Source organism: Anser anser, assembly GCF_964211835.1.
Source record: "Anser anser genome assembly, chromosome: 2".
NCBI classification, from domain to species: Eukaryota; Metazoa; Chordata; class Aves; order Anseriformes; family Anatidae; genus Anser; species Anser anser.
This window is the reverse complement of record NC_139721.1, coordinates 143,863,476-143,885,551: the sequence shown is the minus strand read 5'-3', so window position 1 is coordinate 143,885,551 and position 22,076 is coordinate 143,863,476. Positions and strand designations below refer to the sequence as shown.

General features: G+C 37.9%; 1 protein-coding gene across 10 annotated transcripts in view; it reads right to left on the bottom strand.

The window, feature by feature from the left end:
- Positions 1–22,076, bottom strand: part of ARMC3 (armadillo repeat containing 3) — a 63,575-nt gene that overhangs the window by 5,665 nt on the left and 35,834 nt on the right. For 9 of the 10 annotated variants that reach the window (XM_083827602.1, XM_083827603.1, XM_083827608.1 and 6 more), the window contains 7 exons: positions 11,828–12,077; positions 10,681–10,817; positions 7,104–7,272; positions 6,129–6,229; positions 4,955–5,050; positions 3,354–3,443; positions 557–754 (listed from right to left, as the gene is read on the bottom strand). In XM_083827602.1, the coding sequence (XP_083683728.1) occupies positions 557–754; positions 3,354–3,443; positions 4,955–5,050; positions 6,129–6,229; positions 7,104–7,272; positions 10,681–10,817; positions 11,828–12,077 (1,041 nt within the window). The remainder of the gene's footprint in view (positions 1–556; positions 755–3,353; positions 3,444–4,954; positions 5,051–6,128; positions 6,230–7,103; positions 7,273–10,680; positions 10,818–11,827; positions 12,078–22,076) is intronic. The other variant, XM_083827600.1, reaches the window with a different exon arrangement.

Genomic DNA, 22,076 nt, shown 5'->3' with positions numbered 1-22,076 from the left:
GGCTGACTAAAAGTAAATGCAAACTGTACAAAGTTCCAGGTGCAAGGAACTAAAAGGACATCTCCTGGGAATCTGGACTTTCTCCTGCATAGTACTGAATTTTTGCATTTTGGTCAGTTTTTCAATCCTTATCCAAAACTCATTGGAGTCAACAAAAATGCTCTGGCACTCCTGTTTGGGCTGGGCCATACCCAAGTAGCAGTGACAAAAGAATGGCTTTATGTGCTTCCTTCTAGTTCTTTGCTTTAAAATTCAGGGCGTGGGGGGAAAGCATTAATTACCAATGTCTGATTGCTGTTCAGCAATGTTCAGGGCATTATCACAGCCAAGATCACAACCAAGAATAAAGGCAATCTGAATTATCACAAAATAGGTGGAATGTGAGGAGGAATGGAAGTGGACTTAGTTCATGAAACAAGCTCTCTAATAACACTGGGCCAAAGCTGATTCCAAGTAAAGATGAGAAAAATAAAAAAGTTGTCCTGTGATGAGAAAGCTAGTATTTTACCAAATGAACTTATCAGCATTACTTATGGAAATATAATTTGGTACTCACTGTGCAAGAGCCACAACCTGTTCCCGCGTAGTAGTGAGTGGTAGGATTGTTTTAGAAGCATCATTAATATAATCCAGTAAAATGAAGTCAGGTGGTGGTTGCCATTGTGCATTTTCTTGATTTATTTCATCCTGGACTTTGGATATAATCTGAGTACCATCTATCATTTTTTCCTCTTCTTTTTTCCCCTTCCCTTTTCTTATATAGAAAACAACGTACATTTATTTAGAGTACTGTAACCTCTGAAGTCCAAATCCTGAACAGGTACCATAACCAAATAGCAGAAGTACAAATTAAATGCTTGTTTTGCTTAGATAAAATACTGTTCATTTCACAACTTTCATAGCAACTACAAAATCAGTGTCTTACCAGGAGTATTGTTAAGATCTATACAATTAGATTAGGATTTTTCATTTCTGGGAACATGTAGAACTTGTGTTTTGTAAGCATCATGTCGTTTTTCAACATGGGTCTTGAGTAATTCTACTGGGAAATCTGACATAATTTCTTCTATTTCTTTAACGGGACTGGCTTTTTTAAAGAAAAAAAAATACAGAATATTTCCAGTATTCTTGGAAGGAAAAAGAAAAGAAATAAAGGGCCACCAGAGAGTAGTGTGCTTGAGGGCACAATATCATTATTGTATGGTCTTCAAATTATTCTTGATTTTTTTACAATGAACAGCACTCTTAAGAAGGTATTGTACAAAGCAGAAAGGCATATACCATTATCAGTAGTCTAATTCAAGCAATTTGTCTTCAGACTACTTTTCAAACTTTTCTTTTACCTATTGAGATTCATCATATTCACAAAAAGACCTTTTCATAGATTTTATAATGCACATTTTTTAGAAGGACAACCAATTAAGATTTAATCTTCAAATTATAGAAAATTCACCACCCTGTTAAATAAACTGTTCTGGTTATTAATTACACGTATGCTTAAAAAAGCAGACAAACTGTTTTCCTTATCTAATTTGACTCTAGCTAACTATAGCTACGGAACCTTATAATGGCAGATTAAACCACTACCTACTTGTCCGCTTAAAGAGTTAGGCATAATGCTTGAGAATAACCTGTTAAAAACAACAACAAAATTAACTACTCCCACCTCTCTGATGTCTGATTTAATAAGTTTTCAAAATAACAGACTTCTATAGACAGTATAATTCTTGTTCCTTGACCATCTCGTCTCTTTCTCCCCTGCTCTTCCCTTTTGTAGACCCAATATTTTATCTTCCCTATGAAAACTGCACTGCTAAGTGATTGCACTCTTTGCAAATGCAGAGGAGCATAGAAAAGGAGAACTAATGGCAATTAATAGTCTCCAAGCTGTTAGGATTCCTGCGGTAAGTTCAGTACAAATGTCCTGCGACACCAGAGAACCAGTGTGAGGAAGACGGCAGCCAATGCACCATCCTACCACCAAAAGACAGCCATGACACCTATTTTCTTCCCTTTCTTGCATAATTTAATCTCTCATCTCTCTTTCAAAATGGAGTAAACGAGCATTGGAAAGTATTTCCTTAAATGCTCTACGAGAACATAGCGTGGAAGAAATACATATATATCAGTCTACATTAAAGATAACATTTTAGCCCAGTCATTGTGTATATCAGATACACAACTGTTTGATCAAAAATGTTGCTATCTGTCTATGCAAATACATGTCAAACTATCAACTAGGCACTTCCTCTACATCTAATTCAAACACTTCCAGCAGACAATTATAACTCTCCTTTCTCTTAGCTTTCAACTACAGTTTATATAAACTAGTATCACTTTTCAAAAACAATGGTTTTAAGCTGTGTTCGGTGGTACTTTGCAAAATAATGATGAACAGAAATGTATGATCAAAGGAAAAAAGTATCTAGAAAAAAGTCTAAGCATGTTTGAGACTTGGAGTCAGCTATTGACCTTCAAGTAACTCCCATATATCTCACAAATTAATAGTAATAATGGTGTATGAATTATGGATTCAAAATGAATGACAATGGGGTTATAAATCATACAACTTGATCATGACATTCAAAAGCAATTATTTCATACTTGAAGAAAGAAGGCTTTGTATCCCTGCAAGTTTACTATGGGGAAATGGAGCCAGGCATTTGTTTTTTCCTATTTTTTTTCTTGCTTTCTGGAACAGTTATGATCGCTAACAATGCAGTCACTTACTGTGTAATTGACATAAATTACATTAAAAAGCAACTATCTAAGGGTATCCTCACCTTACACAATAATAAACAAACACATGATCTTGTCAGAACAGGTCTATGTACTTTGAGACTATGCAAAATGGTCTAAGTCTCTAGAGCATCTTCTGAAACGAAGAAATCCCCCACAAGTACACAGCAAATATCATTGGCTTGATATCTCCCCATCTCTCCTGCTGTATTTAAGTAAACTGGCATATGCTTAGTGTGTCATGGCCAAAACATGCTGAGCATCAGGAGGACCTTCCGAATGAGCAGAAGTTAGAATAGGCCCAGTTAGACACTCAAGATGCAGAATTTATTCTTTTGCATCCCGAAACAGGAACCTTCCACAATGTGATTCATTTCAGGTATTTAATAAGAAATTGTTTAAACTGAATTCCAGAAGTGCTTGCAGCACAAATAACCAGCCAAACGTAAATGTCTGTCCTGTAACTCAGTAACTTTTGGCTAGATTAATCTCACAGTTTGGATCCTGGTTCAAAGTCAGAACCTCAACTCTTCACCTTCAGTAGCTATTACCTGTCAAAAATTTGTATTGCAGTTCTAAATGAACCTATACATACACAATTCAGAATGTAATACCTTAAGCCTTTTTCTTTACTGCTGCTTTTACTGAACGAAGATCTCCTTCCAGGTGGCTCCTGCTTTTCCTCTACTGGGGACACCATTAAGCTATTCAGAACACAAAGCAAGGTCAGTTCCTATTTTCTCTCATCTTTCTTATTGCAGATTTCATCTCTCAAGCACACACATATATACATATACAGAAATATATAAGCAGTGTAAGAAATCAACAATTATCTCTATTAATTAAAGGTCTGTATAAACAATAGCGTATCATAGTTCGTAGATGAGCTTCAAGCTGAAAATTGCAAACATAGTACCTCAGTTCCTATGACAGACATTCTTTATTCAAACCCTGCAGCAGATAGCATTTTGTAATGCCATCACTCTGTAGAATTCACAGCCCTGAGGTATAGCCAAGAACCCCTGTACCACAAAACAAGGAGAATTTGGAAGTCAGGACTGGGTCCCACAGAAACCAGCATGATGCATGGTTGGCTCCCTAAGTGAGCTAACAGGAAACCTGAGTAGAGTTGTAGGCTGCATCACATTACTATCAAGGATTAGATACCATCCCTTTGTTTGCAAGGAGGCTGTATTTGGACTGGTTTTGCTATCCTGAACAATCCTCTGGAACTAGGTGTGTACTCCTGCCTTCTCTGAAAGGCACCCTTGCAGTGGTGACTGTGCTGCTGTTTTACATAGAGCTCACCGGTTCAGTTGGAAGACCATGGTTCAGTTTTCTTTTCCAGAGGAACAAGGTCAGGGTTAAGTATTTTATATTAAAAGTCATTAAGATTGGGACTACAACTTTGGTCTCAGCTCTGTCAGATAAATGCCCGAACAGCTGAAGTAGAAAGCTCTGTTCATTATGCTTCGTCATTAGTGAAGCTACAACGAAACAGAGACTGCTAAACCCCAAGTACGCTATGATCAAGTGTGTGCAGGTGGGAGGTGTAGGCTCAAATCCTCTTTCTGTACAGGAAGGAAATTAAATTTACCACAACATTAGAGATTCAGATCTATTTGGTACCAGCAGACATGCCCACCAGATCAGTCCCACAAAAAAGCCTGCTAGGACTGTACCTACTGAATTGTATGGATCAGAGGGAGCCTTGCAACTGTGAGGCATTTTTAGCCTCACTGCTGTCAAAACTGGGACAGTATTGAACACATCCTTTTCTGCTTTTAGTCATCCGTGGAATTTCACTGGAAGACATTTTACCTAGAAATAAGGTTGGATGTAGGCAGTATAGGAAATTTTTGTAGATGTAGGTTCTAAATTGAGAAAGAACTACCCTCGTTTCCCTGTGTCCTGGCTGTCAAGCTGTAACATATTTGCATTTCACTGTCTCTTAAGGATATTGAAAGGAAAAAACAGCCAAATAAATGGGAGATGTTCTAATACAGTATGGGGAGGACAAGTAACTACTAAGATAGACAAAGGAAGATTAGTGCAATTAGGATGTGAAAGAAAGACTCTAAAAACATATTTAACATTGTATTTGAGCTATTGTACTCTGTTAGGAAACTGTTTATCACTATTTTCAATCAGAATTCCATTTCCAATCGTAGCACAATAATAGAACATTGACAACTAGTAAATCTTAAGACCAAACCTTGATTTTTCTCTACTGCTTTTTCTTGAAACTGAAGGTGACAAGGTAGTCTGTTCATAAGATGAATTTTGTGGCTTTTCCTCTACTGCAAGGACACTGAAATGGAGCAAGATGTTTTTGCATATTATTTGTAGAGATTGTATAGCATGTTAAGCTACGAAAATAGAGCTTTGATTTTAAAGGACGGTAAATATATTCATAAGAAATATATAACTGGAAGGAATAACATAGCAACTAATAAACCTGATATTGATTCAGGGATCAGAAATGAAATATGGGATACCAATGATAGACACAAAAGTAACTGGATAGTAAGATTGCTGCCAAGGTGCAAAGGCAATAAGCTGTATCAAGTCAAAGAAAGAAAACCTGATAGTTAAAGACAAGCTTAGGGATCAACAAAGAGCATGGAAGGTTAATTTGTCATAGATATTCTCAGACATCTTTATGGTGTCATATACAGGCTTAAAAGGAAAGCTAATGATACTGTAAACCAAATATGTGATGTGTTGACAGAGAAGATGATTTTGGACTTGCAAAATACTGGTAGAGCATTCTTTGATCTCTGAGACTGTTTATAGGAAATGACTCCCAGTTAAACAAGCTCAATACCAACTTCCTGCATTCAAATCTAAGAAGATTTGTTAGGTTGGCTTCAACTTAAACACAGAAGGAATAGACATAGGTTCTCTATCAATCCTGAAAGCTTTGTGCGGCCTCTTCGGATGTTGCGCTTAAAATTCCATGCATTTGTCTGTACAAGACCATTAAATCATAGATTTCATTGCTGTTTTTTGACATTCAGCTTCAATGACATAATTATTACAGCAGATGACAAGCTTTGTTATAACTAATAAAATAACTGGTGTCCCATCATCAGAAATCAAAGGGTGTTAAATGAATGAGTCTTCATGGCTAAGTTTTCTGACGAAAAATAGACCGACTCGAGTGAATCTTTTCTATCTAGAGGGAAGAAAAGTTATTTTCCAAAAACTTATTTTATAAAATACAAATCTTTTGTCTTTTAGGACATGTAGCACAGTGCTAGGATTAAAACATATCTCTCACAATACCAACTATATCGTAGTTTCATACTGGAAACAGTGGAAATGATAGAAAAATGATAGAAAAATGAGTTATTGCAATAAATGTTGGTAGATCAAACATGACTTACTCTTCTTGCGGTTTAGCATTAACGAAGATTATGGCCCTACGGTCAGTAAGTTCTTGCATACTCAGTTCCTCCAAAGATAAAAGTTTAATTCCAGGTTTTATCTACAAGAAAATTAAAATAAAAGACAAGGTGTTCTGCTCAGTTAATGATGAAGACAAAAAATATCTTAAAAGGTATCTAAAGAGTCAATCTTTAACAGAAGAGTTACATGAGAATTTATAAAACCTGTTCAAAATATATGAAATCATATATTCACATTTACTTCATCAATTTTCTTAGAAAAGATTGCTAACTTGTAATTTAACTTGTAATTATTGTCATTACATCATTGTAAAATTTAGGGTAAGGAAATACTCCTGCCTCTGAAGACTTTACAATTTACGATGGAATTTTCAAAAGCAACCCAGTGCTTTAGAAGCATGCCTTTCACTGATTTTCAATAATACTAGTATTTCTAATTCATCTGGGCATTTTGAAAAGTATTTCTCTGATTTAAACTGAATAGAGCAGTAATTGGGGATACAGAGTGGGGTCAGTCTTTATACATAAACAGTGCTTTGTGAAAGAAAGGGTCATGACCAAGGTGAAAATATGAACCCTTCTTCATGTAAAAATAAATAACCAAAAAGTCTACAGGGTCATTCAGTGTCAGGTTAGTATTAAGTGACTGCAGTGAAAGAGACCAGAAGAACTAAGGTCTGAGAAAGGCTCTGTAAAGGAACTAGGAGGAAAACAGCTTACACAGGATTGGGAAGAAGATTGCAACTGGGGAATAGCATGAAGATGATGAGATTTCACCCATGAGGAAAGATAATCAGAAGAAATTAGTATAAAAGCTGGAAAACTGCTGGACAAGAAAACACACCAAGGTATTTTAGGTAGACAGACTCTGGCTTTTGCTACAGTCCTCTTACTTTTGATAAATTGAGAAGACAATTTTACTCTTCCTAAGTAGAGTAATTTAAAGTAGCTTACCTGACCATAATCATAGAATCCATCAGTAATGACATTACTTGATGATAAATAACCCATCTGGCTGTACTTTTGGGAAAGATTGTTATCAAGCAGTTTTTCCAAAGCAGCTTCACTAAACTTATTTTTGCGCCCTGTTGACAGATTAATTTCTTCTAGGATGTCTAAAGCACTGTTAAACAAAATACAATAGCTCATCATTAAGTAACAATTAATTGCTATTACACAGTTCTGAGTTAGTTTTCAGCATTACTAAGGCTAAGGTACAGATTCATTTCCAACTGCTAGCCTGGTGCACTCTGGGCCAGCAAAGAGCTGGCTGTGCTACACTGAATTCTTCCTCTGGAGGAGAAAAACGCCTTGTGGTGCCCAAAAGCAAAAGGGATTCCTTTTGGCAGTTAAACAGTTACATAAAGAAATGATGACAGGATGCCACAACCTTTTATCGGAAAGATGCTGGGTACCACAGAGAACTGGAAAAAAAAGAAAAATGTCAAAGCAGAGTAAAAGGAATAATATTCAGAGCTGACCATACAGTAAATTGGCAGATTCCAGTTCAGTATTATGCAAGGAGTGAATCCTGGTTTAGGGCTGTTCCTGTGCCTGGGGAAGGGGAAGCAGGCAGAGATGTGCTGAACTCAGTATAGCATGTGAGCACAAGCAGTTGTGTCAGCACAACCAGGCTGGCAGTGCTTTTGCAGCATGGGAATAGAAACAAATAATCACGGGGGGATGCTGGAGGACAGCGATTCATTCCTTGGTGCTGAAACCCACAGACTGATAGCTTCTGACCTGAGAAACTTAGGAAAAGCTCACTAGGAAGGTAAAGGAAGCTGAATCAGGAGAAAATAACATAGTGCAGTTTTGGAAGTATTTAGGAAAAAATAATGGAGGAAAGAGGGAGATATATTCACATGTATGCACTTACTCAAACTTCTATGCATGTGCCTATATGCACATGCAGACATTCTTCATATCCAAAGGAATAAATTTTATATAAAATGAACTCCACATTTAGACTGCTCATTTCTCTCTCTGAACTACACAGCTCAGCTGTAGATGTTTTACAAGGCAGACTTCTGAAGGTATGTCAAAAGATATCCAGAGATAAGTTTTGTAGACAAAGCAAGTGACAACCGTCTGTTTTAGAAGAAAGCACTGGGAGAAAACCGTGGAACAACCATCCAGGCTATTTGTCATAAAACAAATTTCAACAAGATCAGGTAATCAGCAAGTAGGATAATGCAGGGAAGAAATTTCAAGTGGAAAAAGGGTAAAGAAAAGTCTAATGAGTACAGCAGTGTCTAAGACATGACCTTAGAGACACATTTGCACATTAGCCTCATCTGGAGGAAAGAGAAGACAAAAAGGGACAAGCATAGAAGCACCAAAAATTCTGTGACAATCTGAAAACCAAAAAAGGACTCATGCAGAAATGGAAACATGGACACTTCCAACGGGGAAGAAAAAGTAAGGTGCAAAACCAAAAAACCCGCAGGCAAATTGAGATACAACTATTCAGGGACCCGAAACAAAAATAAATGGTTCATATGCTACGAGTCAGAGAGGAAAATGTAGGCTTATTACTCAATGTGGGAAGAAAACTCATAACAGATGGCACAGAAAAGATTGAAGTGTCTGCTGCCTTTTTTGCTTCAGTTTTGATATAATGGTTGCAAGCAGATGCCTAGCAGCAATATTAACAAGGAGGTAAAAACAGTGGGCTTAGCATGTCTAGAGTAAGCCGGAGAAGACAAAGCTGGTAGTGTGGGAGAAGACTTACCCCATAGTACACTATGAAATAGCAAAAGCAAGCTCTGAGCTCTTTATAATTATCTCTGAAAATTTAGGGAGGACAGGCTAGGTGCCAGAAGAGTGGAGAAGGGCAAAGACACTACCTAGATTTAAAAATGAAGACCAAGGAAATGATGGAGATCATTCAGCCAAATTTCAGTCTCCAGAGGACACCATATCAAATTATTAAATAATCAGTTTGCAAGCATGCAAGAGATAAGGTGTTAAGAAATAGCCATTATGTATTTGTCAAGAACAAATCATGTAAAGTCAATCTAATCCTTTCTGTGACGGGGTAACTGACTCAATGTATAGGCACAAGACGTAGATGCAAGATATGTCTTGACTTTGAGATATGTTTTGACTTTAATAAGTCTTTTCAAATATTCCTGTTTGAATACTCATGAGCAAGTCAGGGAAATATGATCTACATGAAAATAACATGAAGTAGTGCCTGACTGGTTGAAAAACTATGCTTAATGTATTATTATCAATAATATGCTGTCAAACTGGAAGGACACATAAATTAGAGTCCTACTCTGATACTGTCACAAAGAAAGGATTAAATAAGAACAGTGCTCTACGCAAGATAGGGAAAATAATTACTGAGTTTTATTTGATGGTGGTATGACCTCAGCTGAAGTACCTCATCCAGGCTGGGAGACAGCACTTCAACATGGCATAAATAAATGAGGGAAATTCAGAGATGTGTGACAAAATGATACCAGATTTCAAAACAACGTTCAATGTTTTTACTTTGTCATGAAAAGGAAATTGAGAAAGGGCCATGGAACATGAGAAAATTCAGTAAGTTAAAAAAGCAAACAAACTGCTATAAAAAGGTGGCTATTCAATCCCACTGAAATTAGGACAAGATGCAATTGGATGGAATTACCGTAAGGGACATTCAGAATTTGAAAAACCTTTCTAATTGTAAGGATACTTCAGCACCCAAACAGGTTACCTCAGGAAGTTGTGAAACCCCTTCACAATTGGTATTTACAGTCACACTGAACGAGCAAAAATATGCCGGTGCACCTGACTCAGTTACAGGGGGCACACAGAGAATATCCCCTTTGAGGTCCCCTCCAAACCTGCATTTTTAAGGTGAATGCAGAATTCCCTGATGGATGGGTTGCAAGGATCTGTGCCGTAACCAGAGGAGTGTCCAGCAGAGGGAGCAGGGCAATTACATATATTTAACAATAAAAGAGTCACCCTGTATAAGAGACCTGTGACAATTCTTACAGCTAAAACAGCTTTTCTAATTCAGATATTAATATATTGAATATATTCCAATATATGGAATATATTGGAGTTTCTAAGAAGGAATATAACATATTCTCTTTTACATGACAGTTCAGCAAGCCAGCAGCTAACCAGTGCTCACAAACAAAATTTAGCCCTCACGTAGTGAGTACAATTCGCTGTGCACTGAACTTAGCCTGAAACCTTAATTCCCATTTCATATATATGAGGCACTTGTAGTCCCTAATTTTGACGGATATAAGCACATCTTTGATATAAAGCCTAACTCAGTTACAGGAACAATAAACATTCTTATAATTCCAGATGGTTCTTTCTTCAGACTTGCATTTTTTCTTAAGATTCCTCTTACTTTAAATCAGTGCCGTTTCACCTGTAACATCAGTAGAACAAAAGTAGTTTCTGCTTACCAAAAAGCATAGCTTAACTTTGTTGTTCTGCTATAAATGCATAAAGACCAACTTAACAGAGTTTTCTCATTAAAATCTTCCCTCTGTCCCTTGATACTATTTCTACTCACCCTAGCCTGCACAGTTCGACAGCGGTGAGTTCATCACTTGCACAGACCATAACAGCCCAACAGGCATTTCTTCTGACTTCTTCGTTTTTGGAATGCAGCAGGTCAACAAGTGGTCCCAGTCCACCTGCATTTCGTAACTATAAAAACACGAAGACATTGCTGCTGACACAACTCATCTATTCCATCCCAGCAAGAAGAGCCTATGAAATTCTCCATCCAAAGCACTCAAGCCTTGTAGACAAGCGAGGTTGGGCTGGCAGAAAGACATTTATGGGGATTCTCTGCTTCTGTGAACTTTGTGCAGGCTGGAGCTGAAGAGAGCTTCGGAGTGGTTCAAGACACATCTCTTCTGGCTCTGGCTTGCTTTTCAGTTATTAGGTTGAGGTGCAGAAACTGAAAAGACTGTGCAACCCAAGACTGCCATGGAGAGTTATCCAGCTCTTTTCTGCATTCTGCTGCCTCCTAGCAACTAATTTACATCACAAAATATTTGAATTTGTATTGTATTGTGCGCATGACAATCTGATTAACATCCTATTCTCTTGTGTGCTACAGTATCTTTCCTATACATGCTGGAGGAAATATTGCTCATTTGGATTTCTGAAGAGAAAAACATTTTAAGAACAGTGAAAGAGGTAGATTGATTATTTATGCCCTTTATTCATGTCCTAATTAACGGCTTTGACCCTTGAGAAATCTCTAGCTTATGATCTATGAATGCACACAGCACCATCCTTATTTATGAAAAGAAAATAATATGACCACTGATAAACAGTGAAAAGTTCAACTTGCTGGATGCTACTGATCAAGGGATTAATTATATTTTGAATTTTGTTTGTATTACATTTACTTCACGCGCATCCAGTATCTCATAAATCAAAGTCAGGCATTGCCATTTGGGCCTTGAAAGCGGACAGCAATAAAACACTGAGAGAGAGTAAAGAGAACTTCTCATCTTCAAAATACAGCCGGCAGTTGCAGCTGAAAGAAACCTTAATGTTTAATGCTCATAGATTAAAATATAGCCATGGCTGAAGCTCCACTGGAAAGCTGTATGGCATGAATTTATGCAAGCTTGGTAAGTACGACACAAACCTCAGGATTCAGAACTGTTATAAACAACCATGGCCTTGAAGAGGAGTTTTACCTCAGCTCTGGCATCAGCATCACAACCCAAGGCAGCCACGGCGAGCGCTGCTCTGCTTTGCACTGGGCTGCTGGTCGAGCGCAGCGGCTCCGTGAGTGCACTCATGGCCCCGTGGCTCTGAACGCTTAGGCGTAAGGGTTCCTGCGTGGCCATGTTTGTCAGCACTGCAGCAGCATTAGCAACGGCTCCATCCCTCTGAGCGTTCAAGGTTTTTACTAGTGGCTCAATTCCTTCCGCCTCAGCAACAGCACTAGTAAAATAAAGAAGAAAAAGATGTTGGTTATTTTAGGACCGTTTTTTCCTCTTATTGTGTTACGTGTACCAACTAAATTAGCCTTACGTGTCAAGAAGAACTTAAATTTTTGCTTACCTGCAATAAATTGAAAGAGTGATGTTTATATCTAAATTACAATCTGAAATTGAAACTAAAAACTGAATTGTGAAAGCCCTCCTTCTGACGCCTTCCCTAGATCTGACCCATAGTGTGAAGCTCAAGAGGCACAACCTAGGCAGGCAAACCAAGTCACACACTTATGGATTCTTTAACTTATCAGGACATGGATTCTTTCTGAGGTTTTGAATAAAGGAAATAAATCTTGCATCTTTTCAAAGATGTTGAAATTCTCTATCTTTAGTTCCAGCCAAATGCCTCTTCAGAGTCTTACCAGCCTTCCTTATCACAATTCTAGCACATTTTCTAATGAGGATTTTAGTGCACAGAGTATCACATTGCTGTTCTTTTTGGTGTGTCCTTAAATTTCCAGGGTAGGATGTGTGGGTGGCATAAACACAGCATAGCAAGCTTCTGCCACTCATACTGAGTAGGTCTACGTGGTGCAGTTCAGTGCAATGTAGAAATTACTGAGCTGGCTTTATACAAGCTGATTTAGACAGGAGTACAGCAGACACGTTAGCACCAAGCTGAGGGCTGGCTATGACTGTGGTTCCACATCACCAGGAGACCCAACTGAAATATTCCCTCTGCTCCCAGATGACCACAGAGGCCCGTGGCTGAAGGCTGCTTTCGCAGCCACATTTTAAGCAGCAAATAAAACAGGGGGAAGAATGCTGGTTTTTTTTGTAAGGACCCCTTCATAGAGCTAGGTTAGAGAAGAGCCAGGTTGAAGCAGCAGTAGTGAGGAAGTGGTACCTTTAGGCAGGAGGCAGCAGAAGGTGCAGGCAGCTGCACTACTGGAAGACACGTCTGGAGGACTTAAATGTGCTGTGCTGCAGAACTAATTGTCATGTGTGGCTACAGCTCAGCCCAGCAGAGGGAACTGGCCTATAAGCACCTCATCTTTACACTGATATTCTGCTTCTGGCAGCCACCTGAATGGTGCCTTGTTTTAAAAAAAGAAAATCAACTTCATATTTAATACCCAGGATAAAGACTATATTCGAAAGCAGCTGGTGGCGTGGCTTATAATGACAGTAAATTCTTGACTACAACTGATGCAGAGCCTGAAGAGAGAACCCAGATTTGACTGAGGGGAAACTAGCATGCTCTGACAAATCTGCATCTCCCATGCTGAACAGGCACACGCTCCTGTTACCACCTCATTATGTATTCCTTGGATTCCCTGCCATAGGCAAGAGAGACTACTGATACAAATAGAGTTTACTTTCTTCAAACACTGTAAGATATTCCATAAATTCAGACTCTTGTTAACCTTCTTGCCAAGGCTTTGCTTTCTGCTAAAGAAAAGGCACTTACTTCTTTGTCTGTGTCATCTTACATCTATATCATCTTACGTTCATTTCAGGGGTATTTTTTCCAATGTCACTATAAACCAGCATGCTACAAAAATTGAATTGTCTTCCTTCTGGGTTTGTATATAAAATTTGATCAAATGATTTGAGGCATATGTTGAATTTACTGTCTGCTCTTAGTAATTTTACATTGGGCTCATCTGTTTGTTAAACAAAAGTTGGCAATATTGTTAGCAAAGGAAATGCACAGATGGCAATTTGAATTTTCCTTGCAACTGCTTTTTTTATACCACCTCTTTAGTTCATTTCTTCTATATCAAAAACTTAACAAACTCTCCCACCTCTATCCAAGCATATCTGAGCACTTGAAGCACAGAAGAGCACGCAGTCTTTATAAGCTTTGCTGACTTCCTGGCAACACATTAAGAGGAGAAATCTGGATGTGAAAAATCGTACTTTTACTGGAACAGCCTCTTACCAAAAATCTAATTAATCTTTTGGTAAATTTTACAATTACAAAGTAAACACAAGCTTAAAAGTATAGCATAAGCAAGAAACAGTTACACTCTCAAAGACCGTCAAAGCATTGGTAAAACAAAAACACCTCAGGGATGCTGATGGTCACTCACTTCTGCAAAGGAGATACAAAGCAGAATACATGGCAAGCCCTGCCATATAATCGCATTACATGGCAACATAATGCAGATCTTACTGTGAACTGATCTTAGGGTGAGTATCTCCAAACCACGCTTGCAGAGAGGGGGGATGCAAATACTCCTGCACAGACCTGGAATGAATCAGTACAGATCAGCAGGGTTTGTCGGGCTGATCTCTGAGCCTTGGCTACAAGGTGGTGGCAGCTGCAGGCAGGGCTCGAGGGCGTGTGTAAGGAAGGCTGTCAGGCAAGTGGCAGTACCCAGTTTGAAAAATATGCAAAAAGCAGAAATCCAGGGACTGACAGTGAGTAGGATTATTAGCTGGGGTGCAGCATAAAGGTATATGGCCAGTCTGGTGTTGGCTAACTAATCCTCCTGGAGCACCAGTAACTTTAATGCAAGCACTTCAGGATCTGGTCAGAAGCGAATCCCACGTTTTCAGATGCGCTCTGCACTCCTCAGAGCATTCATAGTTAGCTGGATTGCCGCTTATCTGGGTGCCCTCCCTCTCGTTCCCTAATTGACCAGATAAGAAGAGCTGAAAATACACATTTTTTTACTTAGGTAAGGCCACAGCATTTCTAGTTTTTCCTGTTATTACGTATTGTCTTTTCTTCCCCCAAAATATTTTATCCAGATTTCCAGCTCCAGTAGTTCTGCAGCTCTATCCAGGCTGCTTTATATGAAGAAATCCTGTACATGATTGCATGTAAGGATCAGCTATACAGCACATGGACCACAGGTTTTCAGGAAAATATCACATTTGGAGCATGTGTATCAGTGACATGATGTATGCACCAGCAAAGTGATGGAGAGACTCACCATACATGCACGCAGCCATAAGCTATCGTACTTACAGCATTGCACAGTATATACACGCATACCTTATCCAGAAAACAAGCGAACAAACAGTTTTTCCTGTACGGCGGATGCACAGAAATTGCAGTACTTCCAGGATGCATGGGACAGAGGCGCTGCTCATGAATTGCAGCCTTACATCTCACAGGTGTAACACATCCAGCACTCCTCCAAAGGCTCAACCTACTATTCCTGCACCACACCCAAGAGCACATGGATTCTCCCACAGGAAATCCTACTGAGCACGCAGTGCCTATCACACTGCTTCCAGGATGACACCCAGAATGGGGCCGTGCAGCCGATCACATTAGAAGCAGATTTACTACAATCTGCATAAAGCCCGCGAGTACACAGGTACTTAACAAAAGAGCAAGGTGCCAGCCCCTTGCGCGTTCAGAGCTGACCTCAGCGAGGTACAGAGCACAGCCAATTTTCTCAAGTGCCACTCAACTTCAGAAAGATTGAGAAGCACTGCTTCCGAAGATCATACATATTTATTTCAATCCTGCATTCTACCTCCGCGCAGATTCATTCTGAATCACAGCTTCGTGGCTGCAGTTTAATCAAGTAGCACAGTGGATCACACGGCAACAAGAATTCCTGTTAGAAGTGACAACAGCAGGTAATAAGATGGGAAAGTAACCAATACCTTTGGCGATATGATTTAAAGAGAGGCTGGAACACCTGAGGGAAACACTGGGTCACCGCCACCCATGGCCACGGAGCTCCAGCTGCTAAAGAGACAGCAGTGCCTGACCTCCAAAGGGAACCGAACAAATTAACATAAATAAGTTTTTAAGGTGCTGAAACACTACAACATTAAGACCAAAGTATGGAGGTTGTTCCCTTCCATCTTGGCAGTTACGCACTGTGTAGTTTTTTTATTACAAGGAAAGAAAAGTCAGAGCAAGAAGCTTCTACCAGCACTGGCTTTGCCTAACATAGGTAGTGGTAGCCTCTCCCTGCCCGCAAAACACATTCCTTCTGCTTCACACAGATCCTGCTGGCACGGCGCACTTCATCAGTGCTACCAGTACAGGACTACATCTTCAAAGGATGAAGTGAGCAATGGTTCAGCTGAAAAAAATAAATGTGCTTATTATATAAATTATATAGAAAGTATTCTACTATACCAATGGAATTCTTTCTGATGTGAAAAAGAGTAAATTATATAAATCCTCAGTTTTGTTTTTTTTTTCTTCCGCATGGTGTAGAGACCCAAAATACATCACATTTCCTAATCATGGAAAAGAAAAGAAGACAGTGACAAGGGAAAAAAAAAGGATGTCGCATTTGCAACATCAGTTTCTTTGAAAAGTGGAAGGTGACTATCTGAATCGCAAACAAGAAACCCAGACAAGATAGGTCTAGGGTTAAATTAAAGTTAAAATAATTTGAATGTTATGATACAGAAATACATGGTTATGATCATTAGGGTGCCTAACCTAACAGGGTTAGGCATTAACCTGAACCAGGGTGTACAGTACAATTCTGATTACATTTGGATTGTTTCAAATGACTACATACAAGAATAGCTAAAATATTTTTCTCACATGGTATTGGAAAGGCAAACATTATATACTCAGATACTAAAAATTTAACTTAAATGATTATTTTTAATATACATCATAGCATGAGTTATTAATATATTTACTTGAAAATTCTCTAAAAGATCTCTCAGGACTCAAAGAATAAATGCTGAGAGTTTGAGAAAAGCAAATGTTTTGTTCACTGTTTTTACTGCAAAATTAAATTCAAAGTAGACAATAATATTGTTACCAAAAGGTTCACAATACAAACTGTTTTTAAACAGTTAAGCTGTAGATGCATATTAATTTCACTTAACTGAATATTTCATTGTTTTAATTGTCTGGGGTGCAATAGGAAAGCTCAGGCATTGGTAGAGGGTTGTGTAAACAACCAGTAAAAATCAGACTAAAACTCCAGATTTTTTTAGGACAGCAAGCTCTCTGGGGCAAGAACCACCTCTTTGTTAGCATCACATCAAGCCTAATAGCTCTGCTCCCCGATTAAGCCTCCCAGCCATGGCAAGAAAGGTAACAGATTATTGACTTCCTCAGTGCACAGGGACGGGTCAGCCAGCTTTTCTTCCTGAAGAGAAGGTTCAGCATAACGGAGAGAGAATAATGTTCAAAGAACCGACAGAAACCACCAAGACCGCCCCTCCAAACCCTAAAGTAGGCAACCTCACATGGAGCAGAGACAGAGGGGAAGAGATGTGGTGCAGCTTCACATCACTGTTTGCTCTGGGTTGTGCTTAATTAACACTTGTGAGATTGACAAGTCATAAAAACGATAAAGTGTGTTCATGTCTGCTCCTTCTACCACTATTGAACATAAATTGGTTTCTACTAAATTTTATTTTTGATTCTGTTCTATTCCTTTCCCCCTTTCTTGACTGAAGAAGGATTTAATAGAATTTTTGCTCAGAAAAGAATTAAATTTTTCCTCCTCACAAAAGCCATTGGACTCCTTATGGACTTCATTTTCCGAATACATTTGCAACTGCATGTTTAATTTCTGTGCAAAATTACTGTGATTGTGTGTGAGGTGCTTAGCTAGCCATTTATGCATGTGCATATCTCATTTTCATACATAATTGCATGTAAATTATGCATAAGAATTATGCATCTAATTACACACACATTTTTTTAAATCAACTCTGTGTTAAATCGCATGACTTCTTTTTCACACAAGACATTTTTGATCCAGCTCTATTACATAATTTCTGACTGTAAAGCAACTTCAGAGGCTGAAAAAGAACATGACAACCAGAAGTTGAAAAAAACTCAAGAAATACATTCCTTTTTGTTCCTTAAACATATTAGTTTGTTAATTCTTTATTTACCTTCTTATGCCATCAGAATAATCACATACAGTAAATGTCTTCTGCATTTACCAAAAATTTCACTTTGCAATTTAGATATTTTCAAAAGCAGTCGACTGTTTTATATAGTCACTCTTATTTTATTTAATGACTATCATTACTTCTGCTTTCTTCACTATTCAAGGGAAACTAATGTCAGTATGTTTATTCCAAGTAAGAGAATCTAGCACATGGGAATCTTATCTACAATTTGGGGACCCTTTGTACTACAATGAAAATATTGATTATATCAGCAAACAATATTCATTTTTCATTTCAGGAACAGAGCCCTCCATTCCTATGTTTTAATGGCAAGTACCTTGTTAAAATATCAACAAACCTAAAACTCAATAAACCTCATGGTCTGGAAGCAATCAAACCTTAAACTGCCTGGGCTAGCAGAGGCTGTGATATCTGACTCTCATTGAGAGAGACACCGATATTTTCTAAAGTCTGTTGTTGAATTCAGCTGACAGAGTTATTAAGATCTCACTTCCAAAACTCCAGTATACCTAATTTGGATTTGAAACATTACAGGGGCATTAGATAACATGCCACAGTCAGTGCACAGGTTAAATTCACAGCAACACAGAAGTTTGCATGATCAGACCTGCTACTTCCTTGATTGATCCTCGATTCCATGATTTCACACTAGACTAAAATAAGTTAAAACATATACTTTAATAATTCGTATTTAATTAGATTTGTAATATATAAACAGCTACAAAGAAAATGTGTATGCAAAACCATCAGTAGACTTTCCAGAAATGTACTCAAATGTAAGATAACCCTTGTCACCTTTAATTCATAAAAAGTATAATTCATCTCAGTGTGTACTACTGAATGTCATCGTAGGGGTACACACTCAAGAGAAATCAGCATACTTGCACCACATCATAAAACATAGGTTGTTTTTTTTTTGTTTTGTTTTGGTTTGTTTTCCCTAGGCTTAGGAGTCTCCATCCAGGAGGGATCCAGTCTCATTTGATCCCACAGAAATCTACCCTGTGAAGTTACAGGTGAAAACACACATGCTCTGAAGGAAACTCCAAACTTCCGCAGCTAAGACAAAATGGATCACATTGCAAGGCTTTGAGGGTAGAAGAATATAAACAGCCTCAAAGATTTTGTTCTATTCCACAAGGTAGAACTTCTATTTAGTTACTGCAATTTAGAAGTGTTCTATTTACTATCTGAAACCGATACCTCGTAAGCCTCAGGATGATGTGACATGAGATTTGTGTTAGAGACGAACACTCCACATTGGTCTCTGTTTTCAATATAACCCCTGATAGCAACACAGTTAAAAATAAAACAAGAGTCGTGCCAGGAACAAAATGCAGTGTCTGAGTCTTCAGAGGAACGTTACACATATACCCACACCTTCACAAATCTACGAGAGAACAGCAGCTGGCTGAGTGAAACACCTGTCAGCGGGGGATGATTTAGGGTACTATCCACAAGTTGTGCATCAGTCATCTGATGCGTTTCTGCATGACATCGCAGCATCAGGCATTGATTCAGCTTTTATGCTAAGGGAGAAATCTACCATAAAACACTTGCAGTTTTCAATCAAGTCAGTACGTAGCTTGTAAGGAGAAGCTTGTGAGATCTTGGGTAATGACCATGCTGTCTTTTCTGTTTAGAAAGTACCTATCACACTATGGATATATGGTAAGAGAAAGTCAAACCAGGAATCTATTCATGGCATGAGTTAACTGGATGTATTTGTATAGGGCTCTGCAGAACGGGTGCTAATGTAAAAACAACAACGCAAACCACAAAACCCAACAAAATCCCTTTTCATTAGTAGCTCAAAAATGTAATTCTGTCACTAGGGGTCAGTATTAAAACATATTACCTTTATTCAATACAGTTAAGAGGAATTCCATTGTTGATTTCCTCCTTCAGGAACACAAACTTACGTTGAACCATAAAAAAGACAAAACCTCTATTATGGATTATTATCTATTTCTGTTTTTAAATTTAACACTCACATGCTAGAAATTTTATATATTCTCATAAATTAACACATTCATGAAATACTGACTCTTCAATTTTCATCCACTTTTGTTAATTAGGTTCCAATGACAGTCTTGAAAAAGAAAATTGATAATTAAGTTTTCCATTTTCTAATAGGCAAGATTACTGCCTAATGATATTACTACTTAACAGTAATAATCATTACTTTTTAATGATAATATCAACATCTGAAATGTAAGGAAACTGGACAGTCTTTACATTTAGTCCTTGACAGCCAGACCCTTCTCAAAAATAATAAAAAATCTCTTGTGGATAATGAAAATCTCCCTCTAACAAGGTGAGAGACTCTCACTACAGGTGAGCCCTATCCGCTCATAAGAGACTAAGGATGTATTTTGGGTCATTAGATCAGGATAGGAATTTCAGTTTGGAATAGATGCAAAACCCACTGAAATCAAGGGAGAAACTCATTTTCTCCTTACTGGGCACTGCCCCTAAGCAATGAGTTCCCAACCTATGTTCCTGTTCCAAGCCTACTCCAAATCCTGGAAATCTTCATACATCTCACAAAGCACACATTCAGATGCTATAATAATGCCTATAAATGCCTATACGGACATAATTTTCCTGCTGTAAACAGGTCCAGAGATTCCTCTGAAGAATTCAAGAATTAGAAAATTAAGAAACATCAAGCTTGCTGACTTTGCAATTTTTGGGATGATATTTTATTATCTTGAGTCCGGATAGGATTCTTAGAAATATGTAACATGACACTAATTATAAACCCCAGGAGAAATATTCTGTCAGATCGTCAGTCTGTCGGGTACCACAATTTCCTGCAGTACTGAGTACAGATGAACAAAATTCATCCCTTTCCTTCTTCCCCTAGACCAAACTAGCTGAATGCTATCAATTTTGCACTTAAAATAAGCAATTTAAGACAAATATTATTGAGGCTGATAATTAATTTTCATGTTCATTATAAAGCTGCAAATTTTCATATGTTTTTCTTTAGGGGTAACTCCAGTAGATGCCCACAATTCAGACACTGCCAAATTTATGAAGCCAGGTACTAGAAATGGCATTTGTGCTAAGACATACTGAAGAAAATGGTTGGCCAAATTAACTAATGCCTAACTAGTATATTTGAGATCTTATTTCTATGTGTTACTTCTAACCAACATCATATTTATATTTAACACGATTAGCTTACCCCAAATACACGGTGAGCAAAAATAATTGGTTATACTTTAAACAGGAAAATATCGGCAGAGGAAAAAGTAAAACATTTGTTCTGTAGCTAGTTGCGTAACAGAGAACAACTTGTTTTTCTGTCCAATAGATGGCACTGCTGTTTCTTTATTTAATTCTTCAATTTGTGCATAATGCACATTACTGGAGTGACTGTGCCTACATTTCCTGATGCCTGGACATATCAAAAATGGACAGATTTCATAGACTATAAAATGGCATTCAGCCATCCAAATAACTGTATACAGTTTTCAACAATGCAAGTTAGTGTTCTGGATTTAAAAAATGTAAAGTGGATGCAAATACCTAGCTGAATATAATTCTTTTCTTCCCAGAAGCAGGCAAACAGAAACAAATTCTAGCACATATCTGAAGGATGGCCTCGGAGCTATGTGCATAGTAACATCCCCAAACCATTTCTTTACCATCCGTTAGAATAAGTACACAGGATTCTAAACTGCAGCATACTTCACAATTTTATTTTTATTTACCCAAGTATTTTCAGGTTAACACTTTATTATCAGTATACAGAACAACTTCAATTCTCTCATACTTTATGATAAAATTCAAATAAAAGCATCATCAGGGGGTATTTTACTACTATATTTTTTTCTATGTGCTGCTGAAGCATGACCACATCAGTTATGCAACAAAAGCTTAAATGATTGAATATTTTAAAAGTTATTTGCAGTAATTTTTATGTATTCTGGTAGAGATCATATAGAAAATCCATGTTTTCCAGTAAACCTGAAAACTCAAATTGTTGGTATTGGATTCATATTCTCTTCTGCTCTAGACCTTTAGTTAAAATACTGCGAGGGCTGGAGTCATTGATTAATTTATTTACTTTTGCCAAATAACAGTTGCTTGGGGACTGGTGTGAAATGACAAGCTGGTCTCTGTC